This window comes from Hemicordylus capensis, chromosome 6 (genome assembly GCF_027244095.1).
Source record: "Hemicordylus capensis ecotype Gifberg chromosome 6, rHemCap1.1.pri, whole genome shotgun sequence".
NCBI lineage: Eukaryota > Metazoa > Chordata > Lepidosauria > Squamata > Cordylidae > Hemicordylus > Hemicordylus capensis.
The window spans coordinates 117,363,502-117,377,587 of record NC_069662.1 but is presented as its reverse complement, the minus strand read 5'-3'; the positions used below and the strand labels follow the sequence as shown (position 1 = coordinate 117,377,587).

The 14,086-nt window shown below is 43.1% G+C and overlaps 1 protein-coding gene across 3 annotated transcripts; it reads left to right on the top strand.

Annotated features, from left to right (window-relative positions):
• The first annotated feature begins 31 nt into the window (after nt 1-31).
• Nucleotides 32-12,569, top strand: CBX3 (chromobox 3). Of its 3 annotated transcripts, none has more exons than XM_053263856.1 (6): nt 65-202; nt 1,893-1,943; nt 6,160-6,302; nt 8,872-9,037; nt 10,055-10,149; nt 11,976-12,569. In XM_053263856.1, exons 2-6 carry the CDS (start codon nt 1,920-1,922, stop codon nt 12,100-12,102), a joined length of 555 nt encoding a protein of 184 aa, XP_053119831.1. In that variant the 5' UTR covers nt 65-202; nt 1,893-1,919; the 3' UTR covers nt 12,103-12,569. The 3 variants fall into 3 exon arrangements, with proteins under 3 accessions (XP_053119830.1, XP_053119831.1, XP_053119832.1); XM_053263857.1 differs by lacking the exon at nt 65-202 and adding an exon at nt 574-653; XM_053263855.1 differs by lacking the exon at nt 1,893-1,943 and having other exon boundaries at nt 32-202.
• Nucleotides 12,570-14,086: the final 1,517 nt, after the last annotated feature.

Sequence of the window (14,086 nt, the reverse complement as noted above, 5' to 3'; positions counted from 1 at the left end):
CCCAGCCCGCTCCCGCCCTGGCTGCGGCTGTTGCTGCCCCGCCTCCCGCTCCCCCTCGTCTTCTCCCCTCCCTCCTGCTCTCCCCGCCCCCTCAGATGTCGCTATCGTCCCCGTTCCTGCTTCATTGCGCGCCGGGAGCCAGGAGACTGCGGGGGAGCGGAGCGCAGCAGCAGAGCAGAGCAGAGCGCCGGGCAGCATCGAAGTCCGTATTTTTTCTCCCCAATCCCCCCCTCTTCCCCCCACCCCTGACTTGTTGTAATGTGTGCATAGGGGAGGCAGGCACAGGGAGGAGGGGAGGGAGGCGCACTAGGGGAGGGGGGGGAGCGGGCTGCGCCCCATCCCCAGAACTCCGCGTCTCTTTTATGTAACTCTTAAATGCCCCCGCGTGGGGCCTCCTTCCTCCCCCCCCCCCGCCCTTCCTCTCCAAACCCTACCTGTGCCGCCGCCGCCGCCGCCTTGGGGCTCGGAGAGACTGTAAAACAGGCCGCAGCGTTTCGCGGGGTTGCTCCTTCATCTTTTCTGACTAGGCCTTCCCTCCTTCCCCCCCGCCTCGCCCGCACTCCCTCCCTTCCTCCCTGCTCTGCTGGTGGCTTGCAGTCTGAGGGGAGGCCAGTGAGCATGCAGGCACACGCCAAGTCCGATCGTCTGTGCAGGTTTGCTCAGAAGTGAATCTTGCCCAGTTCAGCAGGGCTCGCTTGCCCCCACATAAGTGAAACGGGGCTGCAGCCTGAGGCCAGCCCCACCACCACAGGAGGAGGAGGAGGCGCGTACAAAGCGGAGCTTGAGAGGCGTGGGGATTTTTTTTTTTTTTTAATCGGTTGAACTTTTAGCGCCTTGAACGGGTAGTGTTGTGCTTACAGACGGGGGCTAGATGTGGCGGTGCCTGTTGGGGCAGCTGGTCAATTTAGAATGATGGTGGTGGAGTCTTGAAGTGATTTGGCGTTTTTTCACGCATCCCATGGAGGCCGCGTTTCCTACCTGAGCTGATTATTTAACTTTACCGTCTGTGCTCAGGGTCATGAGACGCCCATCCGTGCTCAATGCTCTACCACCTCCCTCCCCTTTTCTCACCCACCTCATGCTAAAGATGTTTTCAGGTATTTTTGCAACAGGCCTTTGTTACTCTTGCATTCCATTTCTTCTAAATGGGAGCACGATGCGCGATCTGCATGGCCTAAAATCGTCTTGTGGTATCACATCTTCTGCAAGGAGATGGGAATCAGACAGAATTGCTGAGTCAAAAGAGGGCTTGGTTTCTATCTTCCTTTGCTGAATCTTATGGTTGATGCTTTTTATAGCTTGTAAAGAAATCACAGGGAATTTGATCTGTGGGAAGGTTTTTAGTGAAATTCTTTCAGTTAGCAAAGCTCTACATATTTAACCTTTACAAATGGTTGAAATAAATTATTGTAGGATATTTGCAGATAAATAGCTGTAATTTTATTTTGCAGGTAACCAGACCAAAATCCTGAATCTGCTTGAATGATTGTAAATACGTTTGATCTAAAATCATGCAGTGGTCTAGAATCATGCAGATTCAGTATTCTGTAATGTTACAGCTTGTTGTTGAAGGTTTTATTTGACTATAGCCTATTGTCTTGAGCTTTTGGAAAATAAGCTTTTCTACAAACTTCTTTGAGTGTTAGACTATGATGACTGTGATATATAGCCATCAAAAACGCATGGCATGTCTTGTATATCATTGTTCCAAATAATATGTAGCATAACAGGAATATAACTAAATGTTGTGAATGTACTCGAAATACAGATTTTTCTTCTTCATCACCTGGAATTATACATTGAGCTTTTGTGGGATAGAACAAGGACCATACTTGTATTGAGATGCCTTTCTCTGAGTAATGTCACATTCCTTTTGTCATGCATTTTTCTAGTAAAAGCTCAGCAAGTCTGCAATAAAAATGGCCACCAATAAATCTACTTTGGTAAGTTCATGAGCACCTAAAATATGTAAGGATTTTACCAGCATACTACTTCAAATATATTAAGTTGGCATCTCTATGTAAAAATACATCCACATCTCTCCTCCCCAGCATTATTGTACCAAAATATCAGCTCCTGGAAGTAGGGCTACTTACTGAACTCTGACTTCAGTAGATTTGCTACTTTACAATAAGTTTATGTAGCAATATACACTATGCATTTTGTGGCCTGGGAATGTGGGGGGAATGACCAAGTTGTGTAATTTCACTTTTTATTGGGGAAATTATATTGAATGGGAAGTGAATTATAATCAGTTTAAGAAAACATAGTGGAATTTCATGGAATCAATGAGCATCTAGCAGCAGTAACCGACTGGTGCAAGTTCAGTTGCAGCTATCACGATAATTATTGTGATCCCACCTACACATCTTGTGTTGACAGGCATTAAATGTGCCTGAATCATTTTTTGATCACAGATAATTTAAAAATACAAAATGCAAAAGAACCAATTAGAACTACAATACCTATAACATACTCATGATATAATAAAGTGTACACAAGATGGTTAATTCAAGAATAAAACCAGTATCTCCACAAAGTTTTAAAAAAATGAAAATATGTATACTCCACAGTTCCACCAATATTTAGTCCATGTGTAGGACATAATCAAATACGCTGGTATCAGTCAATTCCATAAAGAAGCCAATGGTGCATTCCTGTTGCAAGTTCTGGAGTTGAAAAAGTCAAACCGTTGAAATAACTGCTGTCCTGATGAATTGCCAGACACGTTTCAGCCAAAATAAGGCCTCCTTCAGTGGCATTTCTTAAAAATACAGGCTATGTTGCTATAAATACAAGTTCATTGTTTTCACCAGATCAAGTGAGCCACCAATGATCCTTCTATCAGAAATAAAATTATTATGCTCTGTAGAGCAAATACTGCAAAGAGCATAAGAATTTTACTTCTGCTAGAAGGATCATAGGTGGTTCACTTGATCTGGTGAATAATACAATGAAATTAGTACCAACAGAGCCTGTATTTTTAAGAAATGTCACTGAAGGAGGCCGTATTTTGGCTGAAACACGTCTGGCGATTCATTAGGACAGCAGTTATTTTAACATTTGGACTTTTTCAACTCTAAAACTTGCAACAGGAATGTACCATTGGATTCTTGAACAAAACTTTATTACGGTCATAGACCAATATACAAGAAATACAAACAATGCATTTGGATTCTTTATGAAATTTATTGAGAGCAGTATATCTGACTGTGTCCTAGGCATGGACTAAATATTGGTGGACCTGTGGAGTATACATATTCTCATTTTTATTTTTTTTTACTTTGTGGAGATACTCGCTTTATTGAATTAACAATCTTTTGAACACTTTATTATATTAAGTGTATGTTAAAGGTATTGTGATTCTAAATAATATATTTTTATACATGTATACAGCAGAGTTCCCTCTAAGGTGTGCACATGTGTGCGCACTCACACGGTTTTTGATGTTCGCTCAGTTAATTTTCGATCCCACTCAGGTTGAATCAGGAAGGCCCCATTCTGAACACACATGCACGCACACTTCCTTGATACTGCCGCCCAGAATTCATTCCGCACACAGATTTAAAAAATTAGAACACTTATATATATGGCTTACTCTGTGTTTTGTCTTGGTGTATGTGAACCCAGTCACAGGTCTTTAACAATAACATTGGGCAAGAATTCAGGCGTGCATATATTAAATCACACTAACACTTGACAAAACATTTAAATAGAAGATCTGAGTTTAAGGCAGTGTTTTCCAAACTTTTGGTACCTGGGCCAAGGTTTCTCTGTTCCACATTGGAAAAACATTTCATTCTTACACTTTCTTGATCAGTTCTCAGAACATTGGGCATGTATCCTCTTGCAATTATGGAGTGGCCCAGTTGATATTGTGTCCTGCCCTCTCTGCATCAGGATTGGGGCTGTAAGTTCTAGGCAGAGATTCCTTCTGGGATTCCCGCATGTTTGTCAGCTGTAGCATGGATGATATCAAAGAATCTTTACTCCCTCTCTTGGGATAATGTTGCTGCCCATGTATTGATTGAGAGGCAGAGATCAGTGCTGCACAGGGCATTTTTGTTCCAGCAGATAGAATAGATGCACCCAGCATAGTGGCCTAAGTTTTCAGGACATTCGTCACCCCATCGTGGAACAGTCATGTAGTTCTGCACACTGGGAATCTCTGAAATAGGAGCACTACCAACTACTATTTGTGAGGGGAAAGCAGTGGGTAATTTGAGTGGCAGTGGGTATCTTTGAAAATAGTTGTCCAAATTAGTTATTCCCACAAGATCCTATGATCTCTACCATGTGTCTTTATACAAAATCTGTATGACAGTGCCTTTATAACTCGGTGCTATATAAGCACTTAGTGAAATTAGTGAGAATATCTTGGAGTCTCTTATTTTTATAAATGAAAGAAAGCTAAATCAACATTTGAGTTTTTAATAGAGGAAACAGTTTGAAAGCAGAAGAATCATTTTTATCAAATTGATAATGCTTGGTTCCTAAGGAAAGAGCATGACTTCTGCATCCCATTCTCTCCTTCAAGAGCTGCAAATACTGTGTGTATGACATCCTGGTGTATGCACCCCTACACGTGCAAAAAATCTGATGTGAATGAGCAGCTGTTCTTATCTTTGGTTGAAACTCAATTTCAAAATGGTGGATGAGAAATACTGACTTTCACAGAGGAGGAGGAGGAGAATGATTCAGAGAAAATTAATCAGTAATATGCAGTATGTTAAGGGTATTCTAGTTCAATCATGTATCAGGACAGGCAAAGTTAAATTTATTGAGTACACACAGCTCACCTGTTTTTCCCATTATAGTTGTAGATCAAACTATTTGGATTTCTTTTGAGCTCTACTCCAAGGTTTTGGGGTCCATTACAATAGCTTCATAACCAGTTGGCTAGTTTGAGATGCTTTCCTCAGTTACCTGTTATTAGAGAGAATCCCTATACACATTTGCCTTACTTTCTTTTAACTGGCAGTCTTGCTTTACGTAGTAGTAGTAGTAGTAGTAACTTCTGAAAACTTTCCATTTGAATATATTCATTTTCTATTGATGATTTTGCTAGCACTATGTTTTTCCTTCAACTAGCTAATTGTCCATATCATCATTTACAAACTGTTTGAAATGCTCAGTTCCAAAAGGAATTTGACTGCTGTTCAACAAAAAGCAAGGCCCTGTCAGGTTCACAAAACTAGTTGCCATTCGTTTACTCCAACCTAGTTTTCCCATGTAACATGCTTTCCTCATGTTGGCTATTTTGAATGCCCCTTCTTACACAACTCTGCATTGGGTTCCAACAGAACTGCAGCACTTCTAACATGACACTAACACATACTGATTTCAAACCAATGCATTAGGGGAATTGTGGAAACATAGCATGTCCTGCTATCCTTAATGTTGCTTTATTGAAGTTGGAATGCCTTGAGGATGATGTGGATGTAATACCTTACTATCTGAATAATGTTTGGCTGTTAAGTACATTTCTATGGAGTCTAATTTATATTCAGTCTTGTTTTAAACCTGTTGATTATAAAAACTACACCAGTGCTGTCCTCATTGATGGACAATGCCAGTATTGGTATTGTGCCAATATAGGAGTTTCAGCTTAACAATACTGCAAGCAACTTGGAAGCTTTTGCACATGTATATTCTGGTTTTCCTTATGAAAGCTGAAGTGATGCATGGAAATGACTGGGGAAAATATTACAAAATTTGCATCTGTAAAATGTGTTGTTAATTGTTGATCATTGCCATTAACTGTGCATTAATTTGTACTTGAATACTTTACTATTTTCCCCTCAAAACTGATGGCATTTGAAAAGCCAGAGGAGCTCTCTCTTACATTTTCTGTACACCTTCCCACAACTAATTCACTGCTAAATGTGCTTCTTGCTCTCATTCAAAGTCTTTTCATATGGTTGGCTGTTGAGAGAATGGCTAGCAGCAATTTGAAACAAAATGACTTGGAATTCATAGCACAGGGAAGAAGTGGCATTGACTGCATAGCCCCCAAAGGGCTCTTTTTAACTAGTACTAGGTATTATCATTGAGCACAATATAACCTCTTTTCTTGTGGGTCTAAGTCCTACAAACCTAGAATTGGGTAGCAGTGTATCTGTTATAAGGTGTGTGTTTTTAAATGATTTTGTTTTGTAGCACAAAATGGGGAAAAAACAGAATGGCAAAGGCAAAAAAGTTGAAGAAGCAGAACCTGAAGAATATGTTGTGGAAAAAGTCCTGGACAGGCGTGTAGTTAATGGCAAGGTTGAGTTCTTCCTGAAATGGAAAGGATTTACCGAGTAAGGAACTTCAGAACTACTTCTTCTGAAACCTGTAACAATGCTTAATTGAAAATGTAGGTCACTATTCTACACTGACCTAGCAGGAATATAGGAAAGGTACATATGCAGCGGAAAACAGTATACCGGTATTGACTTACTGCAGCCAGTCACCTGGCAGAATGGGTATGCTACTTCTCTCAAACTGTGGTTAGTCTGTTTCTCTGTGTCTGGCTGCAATAAAAACTTTGGCATCTCTTACTGTGACCATGTGATCTCTCCTTCCTCCGCCTACACTAAGGATGGGTTGGATTGTGGCCATGAGCAATGTATTCTTCAAGTGCTGCTGAAAGTATATGCCTAGCTAATTATATTTCTTGTAGGCATGTCCTTCAGGTGTGATTAAAATAGTACACAGAAAACAACTATCCATATTAGTGCTTCAAGCAGTTACAAAATTAATTGCCAGTTGAGCTGGAAATTAAATAAGAGTTTGGTTTTCAGAGAACATTGCTTTGTTCGGTGCCTTCTAGGAAACTTAATAGTTCAGGGAATAAAAGAGGCCAAATGAAATCAATGACATTGTAAAAATAAAATATATTTAAAAGAAAAAAGCACAGTCTCAAGTTTTAGGGCAGTGGTGTCCCTAGATCACGGGTAGGTAACCTTGGCTCTCTAGCTGTTGTTGAACTGCAACTTGTATTAGCCACAGTAAATTGTGGTGGGAGTTATAGTTCGACAACATCTGGAGAGCCAAGGTTGGCAAACCCTACTCTAGAATTCTGTCCGGGAGTTAGGTAGATGTTAGCTCATAGGTCCTCCTGCAAAAGCAGTATCAACTGCCTCTAACATGTGGGAAAGATCGTGCAGAATAGGCTGAAAGGGAGCATTACATTATCTCTTTGGTTGATGTAACATTCATATTTCCTTCCAAAGAGGAAGCTTGTGTGTTGTTTAGAAAACAAACACACGGACACATGCTGCAGCTGCCTTGTTAAAGTTAAGTGGGTCTAACTTGGGGTTGTACATCTTTGGCCCTCCTGCAGATGTTGGACTACAGCTCCCATCATCCCTGACTATTGGACACTAACTGGGAATGATGGGGATTGTAGTCCAACAAGAGCTGGAGGGCCAAAGTTGTGCACCCCTGATCTAACTACTCAGTGTCTCCATGGAACCCCAAGTACGCAGTCTTCAGCCCCATAGTGAAAGAAAGCCAAGATATAAACTGAATAAATAGTGTTGGGTTTTTGTTTTTTTTAATGTAATGCATTGTTACAAGATTATCACACATGGAGCACTCTAGTGTACTTGTTGCTTGATTAACTTGATCTGTAAGTACTACTTATGTAGTGCTATTTGTAGATTCTGCACATTTTACAAACCTTGCTATGTCTGATCTACAGCAACCCATGTAGTTTTCCTGACTTCAGGTTTGTGATCTTGTTTAAGTAATAGTGGTGTGCCCGAACCGGTCCGGCGGCCATTCCAAAGAATGGCCGAACTGCCGGACCGGTTCGGACTGGGCTGGTCCGGGTCCGGGTGGGGGGTATATCTTTAAGGGCGGGGAGGGCTTGCTTAGCCCTCCCGCCTCCTTGCCCCCGCCAGCGCCCGTATTTAACATTATAGGGGCGCTGGAAACCAGCCGCCACCGCCGCGAAATCACTCTTAAAAACATCCAGCCCTCCCTCCCTCCCAGCTAGCTGCCCGCCCGCCCACCCACCCACCCAGTCGCTCACCCGGTCGGTAGATACTAAGCGAGAGGAGCTCCGGCACAGAGCTCCTCTCGCTAGGAAGGCCTCCGGGAGAATGGTGGCATGCGCGCGCCGCAAACCACGCCGTTCTCCGGAGGCCCGGTCTACCCGCCGGGAAAGGGCCGGGTAGACCGGGCCTCCGATCGCTGGGTAGACCGGGCCTCTGATCGCCGGAGGCCCGGTCTACCCGGCCCTTTCCCGGCGGGTAGACCGGGCCTCCGGAGAACGGCGTGGTTTGCGGCACGCGCATGCGCGCGCAAGCCACCATTCTCCCGGAGGCCTTCCTAGCGAGAGGAGCTCTGTGCCGGAGCTCCTCTCGCTTAGTATCTACCGACCGGGTGAGCGACTGGGTGGGTGGGTGGGCGGGCGGGCGGGCAGCTAGCTGGGAGGGAGGGAGGGCTGGATGTTTTTAAGAGTGATTTCGCGGTGGCGGCGGCGGGGGGGGGGGCGGCTGGTTTCCAGCGCCCCTATAATGTTAAATACGGGCGCTGGCGGGGGCAAGGAGGCGGGAGGGCTAAGCAAGCCCTCCCCGCCCTAAAAACAAGGCCCCCCTTCGGTGCCGGTCCGGACTTCTCCGGACCGTGCACATCCCTATTAAGTAATGGTACACATGTGGCTTTGTTCTTAAGCGAGAGATTATAGCAGTGACCTGTGATAAAATGGGGTAGAGAAAAACAGGATATTGATGTCAGTAGTATTGTCCTAGTTAACTGAGCACAACTGAATTGTACCTGCTAGAACAGTATCTTCATGATAGGTTATTGAACTCCAAGCTTAGTCTTTCTAGTTTAATTTCTAATCAGTTTTTTTCCTTTCATGAATTTTGTGTGTGTTAGTGCTGATAATACGTGGGAGCCTGAAGAAAATTTGGATTGTCCAGAGTTAATAGAAGCTTTTCTGAACTCTCAGAAAGCTGGTAAAGAAAAAACAGATGGTACCAAAAGAAAATCTCTTTCAGATAGTGAATCTGATGACAGCAAGTCAAAGAAAAAGAGAGATTCCGTAAGTTAGTTAAATTGTTTGTCTCAATGTATCACTTCGCCTTAAATTGCATCACTAAGTCTAATGGTGTTTAATCACATATAGCTTCACTTTCTAGAATGGTTCTTTTTTAGCACACAAGAAAGCTCTCCACACGAGCAGTGTGGAGAGCCTGTAGGGAGTCTGCGGGCAGAATGGGCTTGACCTGCTCTCCCTGCACACAAGCACGCAGCTTGCCCTGGGTGGCTGGATCAGCCACCCACATGATTACCGGCTCCATAACAAAAGTCCCAGAATGCCCTGTGCAACTGCTTGGGGCATTCTGGTGAGGCCACCCACCCCCTGACACCAGGAGGCTTGCTGTAGCCTCCGGGTTTCGGATCTTCTCATGAGTCACCATGACGCAGAGCCGCGCTGTGGTGACTCACGGTGACGAAAATGGGGTGCTTGCTCTGCTAGCCGGGGGGGGGGGCATTTTAGAGTTCCTACCAGCCAAAACAGGGTTGGGCTTCCTTAGCCCAGTTTTGGCTGGTCATGGGAATAGTCTTAACATTTTCTTTAGCTTTGCATGATATCTCCTAGCCTAGTTGCATATGTTTCCTTTCCTTTGCACGCAAAAGAATCTACTTCCAGTTGTAGCTTAGAAAAAAGCCAGAATTTGTCATGATGTCCAAACCAGGCAGTTGTGGTTTATGCTCCCCAGAGTTTCTAGATAAGCCAGAACTGGACTATCCAGGATCAGAAGTAGAATCCTCCCTCCCCTCGCTTGTGGGTGGGGGAAGGTGGAGGGGAAGCATACATGCTCTAAGCTAGGGTTAAACCAGGATTAAATTCTGGCTCTGCATGACATCTAAGCTGGGCTAGCCTCTTGGATAAATCTGCCTGTACTCTAAGAACTTTCTCACATACATATTGTGTGACTTTGTCATTTTTTACTGAAATTCTGAAGCTCTTTTTGGAGGATTACATATTACTTTCTTCAGTAATCAGAAAATACTTTGACTAAAAGTGATTTTCTTTAAATATTTAATCAAATAGGTAGATAAGCCCAGAGGATTTGCAAGAGGTCTTGATCCTGAGCGAATAATTGGAGCCACGGACAGTAGTGGGGAACTTATGTTTCTTATGAAATGGTAAGTGGTGGGATGAGAACTGCAGTAGCAGTTCAGAATGTGTCTTAATATTTTGCCTTGACTTAAGAGGAATAGAATTTTATTGCCAGTATAAATGAATCAATAGAAGCTGTCATTATTGTGGTGGATTTGGTCCTCTTTCTCCAGCCATTGGTCAGTATTTGTGCTTTACTACTTAATTTGCCTGGATTTTTTTTTTTTTTTCAGTCTGCAGTTGCAGCGTGGGAAATTAACTTCCAGAGGGGTAGCCATGATCATCTGTGTTTGTTGCTACAATGTTGTGACACCTTGAAGACTTAAGAATTTATTGTAGATTAAGGTTTCATGGCTTGCAGTCCAGTGCTGCAATAAATATGTTAGTCTTTAATAGGGCTAAGGAAATCCAGTAGTCTGTGACGAGTGAAAAACGATGCTTGACGAGTAATGTACCAACATAGCTCGAGTTACCGTATTTTACGGACTATAAGACGCTACGGACTATAAGACGCACCTTAATTTTAATCCAGTTTTTCAGAGTTGTAACATATTAAACTGTTAAAACATATAAGACGCTCCTGAATTTTGGCGGATATTTTTTGAGGAAAAAAGTGAGTCTTATAGTCCATAAAATACGGTATGTCTTCATACATCTGATGAGTAAACATTTTATCTGGCTGGTGAACTGAGCAAACATTTCTTGATCCTGAGTCTTTAGGGTGTCAGAAGATTCCTTATTGTGTTTACTAGGCTTATGTTTTGGCCATTCACATTTGAATAATGTGCACTGTTGTGCTGGTCCTGTACTCACAGCTTGGCTGTCTTTGTACAGATGCACACTTCTGTGCATGTGGTGGGGTTTCCTTTCAAGGAAGTCAGACCTCATCCAAGCCCGGCAGTAGCTGGGATGGTATTCAGAGCACAGTAGGAGGTATGCATAGGAGGCATTGGGAGGGGTAGTCCCTCCAAGTACTTTTCCCTTAGAGTTCTCGAGGAAAGTGTTCAGTGGGGCTACCTCTCCTATCTTTCCCCATGCACACTCCTGCTGTGCCCCGGGTGCTGTCCCCAGGTGGTATGGGACTCAGCTTTTCATTAAGGAGCCCCACGCGCATGCACACATCAGGTGCATGCAGCATTGTGTCAAGACAGCTGCACTGTAAGTGGCCGCTTCAATGCTGCACCAACATGATAGAGCACTTTTTTTGGAATCAGAGCAGCCAAAGCACAGGCATAGTTCTTCACTTGGGAGATGAATCAACCTGTCAGATATAACACTCACTGATACACAGATTGCTGAAGAGATTACTTTAAACCATGCAGCACTGTTAAATAGGAAAGGGCTTTAGCCATGTCCATCTTTCACACCTGCCAAAAACATGGGTGTCACCATTCTAGTTTATCAGTATGCATGACTACATTCAAATTGTTTTGGCTTAAATTTGAGGTTTAATTTTTGCCCCAAAGAGTCCAGCAATCAATAGAAGTATGTATGAATGTACTGTATTATAAAATGTCATCAGTGGGATTTACTCCCATTAGAACTGTAGTATTAGCAGTTTTATGCAGACACCTCAATTGCTGCTGGCTACTTTATTGATAGCACCATCTATTCAGTGAATAGCTACACAGCTATTGCTATAGACAGGACTGATACTCGCTCTCTTTTCCCCTCCTTTGTGCATTGAAGAGCTGCTACTGCCCAGGTTACTTGAAAAAGCATTAGCAAATCCTGAGTGGTGGTGGAGGGGATTCCACATAATTTAGGATTATCCCAAGCTCATGGAATCCTGATTGTATGTTGATGAAAAGTAGTCAATATATTTTTTCATTAGAGTTCTCTCATATAACAGGAAGGATTCTGATGAAGCAGACCTGGTGCTAGCCAAAGAAGCGAATGTGAAATGTCCTCAGATTGTAATTGCGTTTTATGAAGAACGGCTAACTTGGCACTCATGCCCAGAAGATGAAGCACAATAATTATTTGGCTTTCTTTTTTATAAGTATGATTTTGGCTTATCAGAAATGTGGAAAACTACATTCTAAGATGTTTGATTATTTTTGAAGTAATGTGTTTTTCAGAAACTGAAAAGAAAAAGAAGTTTGTCCTATTTGCTTTGTTTATTACAGGAGAGCATTTGATACTGCTTCCTGCATAGTACATAACATGTTTTATAAAACTTGATAGTTAGTAGTGAATCTTAATGGCAGTTTGTTGAAACTCACAAGTGTTTTTGTAGCCTTCTATACATCTGATATGTGTGCATGCATCTTATCCCCAACTTAGTCCTTTAAATCTGCAAGCCTATTCTTTCTAGTATACGTGGCTACTTGGTCCAAAGGGACCAGATGAAAAATTTGTAGTAAGTTGAAGGTGCAGACTGTATATTGTTTACTTTATTGTAAATACTGGTGAACAGTTATCAATAAAATAGTTTTATATTCTTGTTCCTTCTTTGTCAAACAGTGGGAAGCTAGGAGTCTTCAGAGAGTTGTTTTTGGTATTGATGGTGATAAGATAGGGCTGCTGTGCCCCTCCTATCCTCAGCCAATCCGATTGGCTGCACCTGTTCGAGCTGAGATCATGGAAGCAATCTGGAGGAGTGGGCAGAAACATCCACACAAGCTGATTGTTTAAATCAATCCTTTATTGAGGCTAGTGATTACATGTGAGCAATAAGTGTGCAGCAAACTTAATCAGATTGTAGTGTAGTATTTCAGTAACAGCTAGAAGCAACTTTAAAGTATTTTCCCTTGTCAAAGTGCACAGCTGCTAAAATCAGTTCTGCCTAGAAGCAGGCAGTGACTTTATTTCTTCTGCTACTTAGCAACAAACCAAAACAATCTCACAGCCTGGTTCTAACAGCAAAGGCATTCCCTCCCACTTTAGCAGGCAGATTACTAAATACAAGCAGTTTTGAAGATCACTTTTTCCCTTCGTTAATGCAGCTAGACGAAGCCTAGCAATGTCAGTTATCTCCAGTTTGCTCAGACAAAAAGCAGAAAGCCACGCGTAGTCTCTGAGCTGAGAGGCCAAGACTGAGAAAGGAGGGGGAGAAGAAAGCTCATAACTGACGTAGAAAAATATGAGAAAAGATAAGGGGATTGAGTGGGGAGGAAAGATGGCGGCGCGGAGCTCAGGCCAAGGCAGAATGCTGTTACGCCAGCTAAGGGACTGAGAGCCGCCTTCCTGGGAAGCAGGGAAGACAAAGGTTGAAAGGAGAGATGGCAAGATGAGAAAGGTATGTTAGTTCTGAAAAGGGCTGGACTGAAGTCTTCTAGTAGATAAGCAATTTACCAGCCTGTCGTTTGTAGTCTCAGGAGGCCAGCGGGGCGGGGGGGGGGCGTGTGGAGGCTGTCTAAACAGCTTAGGTGAAAGGCCCAGCTAGCACAGGCTTTCTTCCAGCTCAACCAAAGGGGCAGAGAGGGGTCTCTCCCTTGTCAGGGCAGACCTCCAGCTCCCTGGGGTCTGAGTGGCTTCCCTTCCCATGCGATCTCTACATTGCTCTTTTCTTCTTCCCAGGTTTGGTGTTCCTGTCCTCTGTGAGGGGTGCTTCTTCCAAAGAAGCAAGACCATGCATTACCAACCTTCCCCCTTCTTGTGTGGCAGGGGGTGTGTGCTTTTATACCCCTCCTCAAGGCTGTGGTCCTCTCCGAGATCAAGACAGCCCCTTTAATTATCTCTCAGCATCTCCATTCTTGACTTAAACAATTCAGTTTCCCATGGTTCTCTTCATACCTTGTCAGGGTAAGGAGCCAATCAAAGAGCTTGATGCTGATTTAGATGGAGAACATTCCTACCCAAGACAACTTGACCCAGCCTACGATCAGCTAGCCTGTCAGTCCAGAGCGAAATTGTTAATCAGAAGAAAAAAATGTCATTCAGAGAGAGAGCATATAAAGGAGTCAGCATTTTGTTATCTAAGATGCTTCTCATAAACACATAGGCATTTCTTTATCTAAA

Bases quoted from the DNA above. Each gene is read 5' to 3' on its own strand.
- CBX3 (XM_053263856.1), top strand. From the start codon at position 1,920: ATGGCCACCAATAAATCTACTTTG. The intron at 6,303-8,871 runs GTAAGGAACTTC...TGTGTGTGTTAG, and splicing joins AAATGGAAAGGATTTACCGA to TGCTGATAATACGTGGGAGC. The intron at 9,038-10,054 runs GTAAGTTAGTTA...TTAATCAAATAG, and splicing joins CAAAGAAAAAGAGAGATTCC to GTAGATAAGCCCAGAGGATT.